The 11,133-nt window shown below is 38.5% G+C and overlaps 1 protein-coding gene across 1 annotated transcript in view; it reads right to left on the reverse strand.

Annotated features, from left to right (window-relative positions):
- Positions 1–4,157: 4,157 nt before the first annotated feature.
- gpm6ab (glycoprotein M6Ab) overlaps positions 4,158–11,133 on the reverse strand; it is a 38,858-nt gene continuing 31,882 nt past the window's right edge. Inside the window, exon 7 of the mRNA XM_019879702.1 lies at positions 4,158–10,198. Within this exon, the coding sequence (XP_019735261.1) occupies positions 10,046–10,198 (153 nt within the window). The 3' untranslated portion in view covers positions 4,158–10,045. The remainder of the gene's footprint in view (positions 10,199–11,133) is intronic.

The following is an 11,133-nucleotide window of genomic DNA, read 5'->3' on the forward strand; positions in this document are numbered from 1 at the left end:
AGAGGTAAAAAAAAAAAATTTTTTTTTTTTTAAGCCCGCAAACGATCCGCGAGAAGCTGCAAAACAACAGCGAGTCATAGAACAACATATACAGTATTGTACTCCATGTATATTTAAAAAAAAACTTTTTTTTAGCTTAAACCTGCACCGAAATCTCAAATTGTCATCCATAAGAAATAACGGGGACATTTTGCAATCGTTTTGTTGCCCTGTTTTTACTCATTTGAGCAATAACCTTATCACCTTATCACCTTATATTGCACTTAATTGAACGGTGTACATTGAAACTGTAACATTATTTCGTGAATGCAAACACTTTGTTTTTCTTCTTTCTTCTTTCTACCCACAATCTTGCTGCTGTAGACTGTAAATTTCCCCAGTGTGGGACAAATAAAGGATATCTTATCTTATCTTATCTTAATTGAACAAATACCTGACTGATTTCCAAACTAGTGAGCCATCATTTTTTTGTGTACAAGTAATAATATGATGTGTTGATTAAACATTTATTCGTTTACACTGTCTTTATGGCCCTCCGAGGGACGACGTAACTCCAATGTGGCCCGTGACAAAAATAAGTTTGACACCCCTGATTTAAAGTGCTCAATCAGCTTGCCATGCATGTTTTTGGAATGTGAGAGGAAACCGGAGTACCCAGAGAAAACCCACGCAGGCACGGGGAGAACATGCACACTCCACACAGGAAGACCGGAATCGAACCCTACACCTCTGCACTGTGAGGCCAACATACTAACCAATCGATCACCGTGCCGCCCGCGCCGACATTCCCCTCATCAAAATCAGTGCAACATCAGACAGATTCTTCTCCTTCTACAAATGCCGTGGCCAAAACGCTGAAAATAGTCCACAAAGGGTCCACATGAAGGACAGCAAACACCATACTGAATTGAATTGAATTGAATACAGCTTTATTGTCAAATGTGCTGTACCATACAGCACAGATGAAATTTTTTCCCTCTCAATATAAAACAAATGTGACAAAACAAAAGACAAAAACAACAAAAACAAAAAAAAGCTGAGCTTTTGAAGACGGCTGCCAACTAAGAGGTTATCTTAAAGCCTTACCTTGTGTAGGTGCCAATTTGATACTGGTCGGATTTTGTTTGTTCCATTTGTCGTGTTGTATCGTTCAATTGGCATATTTTATAGCTTTGTAGAAATAATTGTCATTATTATTTTATGCATGGTAGAATATTTGTTTGACAGAACTATTTGTTGTGGCGTCACGCGACTGGCGAATGAAGACAGTGTGAAGAAGGAGTCAGGCAGAGAGAGAGATGTGGCCAGCTCACGCATGAAGCAATACAGTTTTTTGACCATACAGACAAACATACATACATACATACATACATACATACATACATACATACATACATACATACATACATACATACATACATACAAACATACATACATACAGACAAACGAACAATTAGGCATACAAACGAATTAGACAAACTGAAGAGAACCTTTTTTGTATACTTTATCTTTTAATAAACAGAAAATACTAAGAAGCCATTGTCGTGTTGTTTGCGTTCAAGACTTGTCGTTACGCTGGCCTCAAAGGTGCACCGGAATAGCACCGACGCCTTGAGTGACTGTTTTTTTTTAAATCAACTAATCGGTCAGCTATGCAAACCCAGTACCTCTGCACTGTGAGGTTGATGCGCTAACCACTCAACACCGGGCCGCTCCATACTGTGCATGCATACAAAAAAAAAAAAAAAGATCCTTCAGATGAAACCTTTTCAAAAATATGTTTATTATCTTGACACAATTGGACAAACATTTTGGTACAATCTCTTCATGAAAGAAAAATAATAAGGCAGGGAAACTTGGTACCTAACGGTCATGCATGATTTGAAAAATTGGGAGTGATATTGACCTGTAGTAGTTTTTTTCTCTCAGAAATTCGAAGTACATTTTACAAGGACAGTCTTTGTGTAAATGTTATTTGCATAGCTGCATAGACATGTGGGATGTCATGCACGCGTTGAGCATGACGTCTCTGATCCACTGGTGAAAGGAGACGTTGATTCTCTCTTTCATCTGGAACTGCTTCAAACAACAAGGCGTATGCAGGACTAGTTGTTCCGGTTGTATTCTTGTCCATGTTTTATTTTACGTGTTCTGTTATATTATTTTCTTACTTAATATTAACCGTTCTTTAAAGTGCTATGTTACAGCTGCAGCTGTTGTGAAAGCGCTATACAGTATGCATAAACATGTATTGTATAAGGCAAGGCAGGGTTATTTACTTCACGCTTCAAGTTTTGCGGCTTCAGTGTTTTGTGTGGGGGGGGGGTTCAAAAATAAACACATTTTTTTAAAAATGCAGCCATATCAGCATCCAAATTGCGGAAAAATGCGTTGTTTCATGTCGATGCGTGAGCGAGAAGGTTTCCTTGCATGCCAAACAAAGAGCTGACGTGATCAGAGGCTTTGTACATGCCTGGACTCTAACTGTACATGCTCACTCATACAAGGTGCGTGATTGTTTCCGGCGCGACATCGACCAATGAAAGCACATCTGGATTCATCCCGTGAGCTGATTGGCTGCTCATCATCACATCCTCACCCATAATTTTCACTTGTTGTGTCTCACTGTTGGCCTCGCATACTGTATCTTCGTGTTGTGTTCGCGAAATATATTTTTAAAAATTAGTTAAGCTGTGCTTCACCGAAGCAATGCGCTCATCCCTCCACGAAGATGGCAACATTAACAGGGACACATTGCTTCAAAGGCGACGGTGAGAGGGCTGGTTTGCAGGCTTGACCATTTCAGGTAGCCTTATTTTGAAGGTTTCCCAACCCGGTCAGCTGTTTTTTTTTAGACACGTCACAGGGAAGCAGTGACAGCTCAGATGAAGATTGAGGTGACAGCCGAAACGCTAAGATTGGTAAGAGTTTTTTTCTTCACGAAAAAAAGAGCATTGTCTGATAAAAAAGAAACCTTAAACTTATTCAAACTAATAACAAGACAAGATGAATGCCATACCCACCACCACCATGCTTTTCTCCAATTTAAAAACCTCAGCTACACCATCAGCACTTCCAGCAGAAGAGTCTCGGGTGAACCAAAAGCCGAAGGGCAAGTGAGAGCCGCCTTTTATGCCACCAACACAAGCCTCTTCTCCTCTCTCAGAAAGCGATGTTGATGAAGGTTAATTACTGTATAAAGTTTTATAATTAAAGATTTAAGTAAATATGTGTACTGTTGTAATCTTTGTCTCAAATGTCCATCCGTTTTCTGAACCGCTTTTATCCTCACAAGGGTCGCAGGGCATGCTGGAGCCTATCCCAGCTGTCTTCGGGCACACCCTGAACTGGTTGTCAGCCAATTGCAGGGCACACGTAGACCAACAACCATCTGCGCTCACACTGACACCTAGGGACAATTTTGAGTGCTGCATTAACCTGCCACGCATGTTCATGGAATGTGGGAGGAAACCAGAGTATCCGGAGAAAACCCACATAGGCTCCGGGAGAACGTGCAAACTCCACACAGGAAAGCCGGAGCCGTAATCAAACCCTGTACGTCTGCACTGTGAGGCGAACGAGCCAACCAGTCGCCCACTATGCTGCCATTTAGCAGAAATTAGAATTTCGAGAACCATTTCATCCCCAATGCTTACTCACCCCATATATTTGATGACCTACAATGGATGCGGTCAGGCATAATAAGAACACATTTGGCACCTATCCATGCAGCTCAGCCCCCTGTGAACATTCAGCTCTATAACTCCAATATCAGTGTTACACTTAACACCAAGGACTGAAGGGTATCCCACATTGTAATGCCATAACCTGTAAGTATAAGTTTAAGGGAAGAACCTGAAAACGTTGGATGAATGGCTAAGTGTACATTTAAAACAGGTGTTTGTTTCAACCGGTATTTATTGGACAGATGGGTCACATTGACTGAATGAGCCGCCCAATTAGTTTGCTGATTGAATTTTCAGCCCATTCTCATGGCTATGATGGCAATAGCATTAGTAGCTGTGCCACTATTGTATTTGTACATGTTTGGAATTCTTATTCGTCAGTATCCACATCATTTTGAAGCAGGTGTCACATTTGTTTCATGAAATTAAGACACAAACTCAATAGTTTCCTTATCAACGAGTACACAGGTGTAATATTTCATTTTATTTATATTTGCAAGCAAGTTGATGTCTTTACAAATAAAAAAAGCCACTGTCTGCCCAAGCTGCTGGCACACACATATGTACAAAAATGGGGGAGTGAATCAAAGAAAGCCTGCTACTAAGCAACTAGAGTGGAGTACAAAAAGTCTACTATGGAAACGAAGAAAAAAAAAGAACATCTCCCGACGTCCAAAATGTCCAACCTTGATGTTTGTGTATATCGCTGACAATCATTTTAAGGTTGCAGACTCATATCAGTTTTTAGCGCTATGATGGTGTTCATGATACAGTAGAGTTGAAGTCAATCAAGAATAGAGGAACAAATTGTTCATCCTGTAATTCAGAGTTGACAATTTGAGAGGCAGAACTCACACTGTAAAATTGCAACTAGACAAACTAGTCAAAGTAAAAATAAAATCTCACAGAATGCTCAAAATCACATTTTATGTTTCGGAAGGTTTGCTTCATGCTGAAATCACCCACAACAAAAGCCAAGGTTGCGGAATGGTAGTGTGAGTCCAATTAAGCACCGGAGAGCGGGTAGACAAGTAGGACGCAGGATTAGCATGTGCAGTACAAACATTTTCACAGGGAGATTCAAACAAATGTGGAGCAAGCAGCTCACATCCGCTTCCACTTTTTTAACACCGGTCGAGACATTCTTGATTCACAAGGAAGATTTCCAGCTCGAGAAAAAATACCTAATTGGTTCTTTACATCATTTTGAACCACGGTAGCACCAGTCCTCACAGCCAACAGCACTTTTGTCTCCATTTTTGACTCAATCTGATCTACATTTTCATTGCTCTTACCTCATGTTGTTGATGTTGTCGCTTTGGCTACATGAGCTGTGGAGCTTGTTGCTAGGTAACATGCTGATTTAATGACAACACAGTTTCAAGGAGCAAGACAAAGAAAGTCTCCAGTGTGATTTTCAAGACTGCCATAAGTGAACTGGTCATCAACGACTGCATGTGAGAGCAACAGGCAAAAGGATGTGAGCTGAGGTGGGCATAATGGGCGGCCAGAGCAATACATTACATCATAGTTGCAAATCTCTTGAAAAACAATCAATATCACTTTAGACTTGCAGTTTTCATGCACTTATATGCCACAAATTGAAGGTTAAGAATTCATCTTTCATTGTTACAATATATGCTCTGGTACAATGTATTGCTCTGGTGGTAAACAACTAAACAAGCTTGCTAGCTTAGCAACACCATTAGCAACTAGGACTTCAATACTGCAAGCTAAAAAGTGAAAAACAAAACAAAAAATAGCAGAACAGCGCTAGTTGAAATAAATTTTTTTTGTACTGTTTTATTCTTAAAATTATGACCATTGAATGCATAACCATGCCACAAACAACGACTAGATTCACTGTCTTTTTTTTTTTAATGAATAAGATTTTCTTCATTTTTATGAATTATTCATTTTTATCATTGTTACGTCTTCATGTTATACCAATGCTGCAAGACTATACACATGGTCCCACAAAGGGGACGTCAATGCACACACACACACACCAAGAATAAGAGATAGAGTTCACAATGGTCAATAAGTGCACAAAACATTTTTTTTTGTATCTGAGGTTAAAAACACTGACAAGACATCCATTGTCAGGCAATGAAATGATATGAAATGTATACAGTTAATGCAAAACTAGACCCTTAAAAATACTGACTGTTTTCACACCAGAACACAGTTGCAGTCTGGTGAAGGTCGCCTGTTGTTCCTCATCCAAGTTGCATTTACACACCGTCAACACACCTTGTTTCTTCCAAATTGTTTGAACTTAGATAGCAATATGTTCAATCATACCACAATGTTTTTCGACATGACAACGTTTGATCTCTTCAAAGCTCTTCAATGTTGGGGAGACACATTGTATCTGACCTTGTGTTCATTTTCCATTCAATGTCAATTCCAATGTCTAAAACGTCACACCCTATTTACTTCAATTTGTGTTAACGTGGTCTTTTCATTTTTTTTGCCAAAGCATAACATGTCAAAACGTTAACCGCATTTGTTTTAGCGGCTGCTTAGATAAATTTTACGTTATTTTATCTTTCATCTGTATTTTTTGTGCATCTGTGTGTGTAAATGCCGCTCCAATAGTGAGATGTTGGACAATGAGACTCAACTTCACCCTTCAGACTTTGTTAGAAATAATCATCTCGGCTGCTCTCCCCAAGTGTTTCACATATATGTTTATCTTTATACAGAATATATGAAGGTGCAGTGCATATTACCGCTTAGAAAAAAAAATCACATGAATTCCCCTTTTTCTTGACACCCTTCTGTAATTATGATTTGACAAAAATAGGATTCAAAGTTCTTAATAAAATAGTGAAATGTTACTGTGAACAGTAAAAGAGCAGAGTTATGGCTCAGAGTGATGGCAATAGTGGACTTTGTGTCTGTGTGTGCGAATGTGTGTGTGTGTGTGTGTGTGTGTGTGTGTGTGTGTGTGTGTGTGTGTGAGTGTGTCTGTGTGTGCGCCTGTGTGTGTGTGTGTGTGTGTTTCTCTGCTGGTTGCCTCATCATCAATCTATTAATTAATCAATCGTCCTCATCTCAACAATATAGCTATTATTACTCTTTCGACCATCTCTATTGGCAGATAGAGACTCACATTCCCTCCGAGCTTATTAGAATTATACAATCATTTTACGAATTAGATTCCCACTTAATACGAACAAAACATGCCTTGTGATTAGAATAAAGCTGCATTGTGGCTCTTAATCCATCAAAGGTTAATGTGGCATGCTCAAGAAAATGAGCCCCGAAATCAAAGAAAATGATTGCTGTTAAAGCTAACAAGAGGTTCCCTCTCCTGTGTCTGCTGTGATGCCTCTCTACCACATGTCCCGTAAAGGCGCTCAAAAGATGTGAGTCCTACTCTTCTGAAAAGATCCAGTTAGGACTGGAAAAACAAAACATGCTCAGCCTTACTTAGAAAGCCACAATAAAGCCACTATTAATCAGCCGAGATCCCTTTCCCAGTTATCTCTTCTTGATACTAATGACGTGTTGCCTGTTCTAGTGACGATCGGAAATCCATTTCATGACAAAAGAGCAATTTTGGTATAATTGTAGCCTAATACACAGACACAAATTACTGAACATGAGAGCAAAAACCATACAATAAAAGTATCACAATGACTGGTGTTGACACGTGTATATGTTTTTGTTTTTGTGTAGTTGTATGTGCAGATTCCCATGAAAACGTGAATGTGATATCAACGCCCACCCCCATCCCACGACACCAATTCCCTTTGCATGTACCCCAATATTAAAATTACACATGAACAATGCTGGTAAAAATGTGGCAAACATTTGAAAAAGTGAAAAAAATGTCGTCTTAACAGACTTGAAGACAATATGACACTGACATGACATTTTCAAAGACTTTGTGCTGCTAAGATGTGCTGTTTCTGGAGTATAAATCACAAGTTGACACAAACATTGTCAGAGAGGAAGGGGAAAGAGTCCAATTTCACAGTTGTTTCAAATGATCAGCTGGCATAAGTGCTAATTGTGAACCGAGTGAGTCAGACTGTATGTATAGAGTATAAATACAGTAATACTAAACACATCTACGATCAACTTACTAGCATATGTTTCTAGTTTAAGTGGACAATATATGTTTGGATTCATATCATTGACTAACTATTAACCCTTTCATGCATCAATAATGATAACCTGTAACCCGATCACAAGCTAGGCTGTCCACTGTAGTAACTGCTGTCACTGAAAGGGTTAAATATAAGATTGTTGATTTAAAAAAAAAAAAGCCGCAGCCTGCCATTTGTGGTTTGTACTTGTATTTACTGTAATGGGATGTGAGTATTTTCTAGGAAACAACTGATGAAACTGGGCTCCGGATGAGAGTCGGGAAATTATTTGGTCAGGGTTTCAGTGAGTCAACCTACCCATTTATACATCAAACTTCCCCGTAAACCATATTTCAGTCGTCATGATGTGGGTAAATGACAGCACAGCATGACACCACCATATAACACTGCCTGCACAACACTGACCATTCAGCCACATTAATTGTGTGTGTGTGTGTGTGTGTGTGTGTGTGTGTGTGTGTGTGTGTGTGTGTGTGTGTGTGTGTGTGTGTGTGAGAGATCTGTGTATTGTAGGTATTAAGGTTTTTGATGGTGGTATCTTGATATTAGCCACCCTCCATGAAAAGATGAGGTTACATACACCAAAGTCTTCCGTGTGTCTTCGGCTGACTGTTGCTTTCGAGTGTCATGCTAGCAGCAGAGATTTGTGATGATCTTTTCTTATTTTTATTTAGTTCATGTACAGTGATTAACATTTCTATTAGACCACCACCCAGTTGTAGGATTTATCAAGTATCAAGTACCTTTATGCTAACTTTTTAAAATACAGATTTTTAACCATCAACACAGCAATATGATGAAGCCCTTACAAAAATGTATATTTTTTTAATGCAAATCTGTAATTTCAGTTATCCCTGAATTTTCACTTTTTAATATCTTACAAAAAAGTTTTAAAAAATCCAAAACAAAACTAAAACATTTTAATAAGTTATAAATTGATAATGTCAAATGATAGCTTTTTACTTGTTTCAATGGTTGAATATTATTGTTGATTAATTTTTGACTTCTCAAACAAGCCCATCCGGCCTGTCGAGAGCTCAATAAAATTGATAGATTCGACACTCTACTTTGCACATTATAAGCATTTTATGATGCTCCATGGCATCTTCTCACTTTTATGAGAGGTGGTCTAGTAAAATTGGCAGGCACTGCACATTCATACTTGTAGTGTTGTAGTGCTTGCGATCGGTATTGGTATACCTGTCTTGAGACCACTTATTGAGGGTCTTGGTCTCATCCTGGAATCAAAGGCAATTTTACTAGATCTTGACTCGGTCTCTAGATTTTTTTTATCAAGACCAGTCAAGACCAGGCAATTACTATTGTGATCAGTGAGAAACGCAGAACACAGGGGATGCGTTGCCTTCCCAGTGCCACACCCCCTGGATGTCAAAAACAACATAAAACAGAATTTGTTTTTGTTGTAAACGTAATGAAAAAAAGATACTTGTTATTTTGTATTGGGGGATTTTTTTGTGATTTTTCTTTGATATATCCAGTCTCAACCTCTGAAAGTCTTGGTCTTGATTTTCTCGGGTCTCAATAATGTCTTGGTCTCGGTTGGTGTGGATTTCAGGACAACACTACATGCTGTAGTAGATCACTTTTACTGGCAGTCTACTACTAGGGCCCGCAAAGGAAAGGTTTTCACATACTGGGACTCCTGTATTTTTTATTTTTTTTTCATATATTCTGTTCTTTGAAGTTGTTATACGCAGTCTGCTTTGTGAAGCATTTTAATGACCTGGTTATTTTTTTCTTCAATTCAAGACTGTTTACTGTTATGCACAGTCATAAATACTTTTACCCTCAAACAGCAAAGGAGTTGGGGTTTTTTTTCATAAAATATTTTGTATTTCCACTCTGTGAGCGAAGTGCAGACGGTCTGATTTCATTATAAGCCACCAAATATTAAGATAATCTAACGTCCCCATTGGAATTTATGAAGTCACCTCTTATCGTTATGATTAACTTTCACTTAATGTGACTGATGTTTAGCACGTTAGCATTGATCACCAAGGCACAAGATCAACTGGAAGCACACGGAGGAGTTCAATGTTTTTCCTTCATCAATTTTGCTGCCTACCACAGGTCTGTATTTTTCTTGACTGATGTGTGTTGTGTAATATGTTATGCTATCCTTGTATGCATGACTGTGTGCTGCAAGTTTTTGTATGCGAATAAATTGTTTTGTGTGTCTGTTTGGTAAGTGAATGCATTGTTTCCCATCACATGTGTTTATGTGTAGGCATTGAGGCGTTCTTTGGAACGTGTAGAGTGGATGTCATGCAGCTCCTGCTCCTCCTTGGACTTGATATCCTCATATTTCTGCATCCGACTGGCATCCTTCAGGTATCCCCAGTTAGCAGCTAATGCCATCAGAAAATGGACCTAGAGGGATGAGAAGAAAGCAGGAAGGGGCACTTATTTTTGATCACCAATACATATCTTCATCCACTGCGTACAAACAACAGTACATCAATTTAAAAACATTCATTTAGAAAGAAAATACACAAACAGTGTACATTTAAAAAAAAAGTAAATACAATTGGGAAAAAAGCAGGTATTAAACCCTATAATCCATGATTAACATTTTATACACAACATTAAAAATTTCCTTGAACATCCTACAGTCTCTTTCCCAGATGTTTCTTGATTTGACTTTTGAATAAGATAAGATAAGATAAGATAACCTTTATTTGTCCCACACTGGGGAAATTTGCAGTCTACATCAGCAAAATTGTGTGTGTGTGTGTGTGTGTGTGTGTGTGTGGCGGGGGGGGGGGGGGGGGAACAATCCTTTCCATTGCACAAAATAATAGTGATAAAAAGAATGTATTTTTGGTTTCGGAAGTGAGAACCGGCCTTGTGTTCCCTGTCTTGTGGCATGTGTATTTGACTCTAAATTGTCTATCAGCTGTTTGTACCTCCATGAGCGAAATGCATCAATAGAACTATTGTGTCTTTTCTGGAGTCTGACTCATTTTTTGAGGCAATTAATATGTCGTCAATTCATAGCAAATTACCAGTGGCGGACCCTGAGGGCCAGCAAGGCCTTCTCTGCTGGCCTAAACATTCTCAGAAAAGTAAATTTACTTTTATGTATTTTATGTTATTTTATAATTTATGTTATTTTATTTTCATAAATATGGAAACAAAATTATCCTCTGTATTCTTTACGTTGTATTATTTCCACTTAGTTGAGTGGCTGTTATTTTAAATAACATTGAAAGCCACTCGATAAATAACTTATTTATTATGGTAGAGTTTTTAACCAATCATATTTCAGCTAGCTTGCGTTGCCAGGTAAATTAAACTTGCTCGGG

Source organism: Hippocampus comes, unplaced genomic scaffold, assembly GCF_001891065.2.
Source record: "Hippocampus comes isolate QL1 unplaced genomic scaffold, H_comes_QL1_v1.1 scaffold158, whole genome shotgun sequence".
In the NCBI taxonomy this organism is placed as follows: domain Eukaryota; kingdom Metazoa; phylum Chordata; class Actinopteri; order Syngnathiformes; family Syngnathidae; genus Hippocampus; species Hippocampus comes.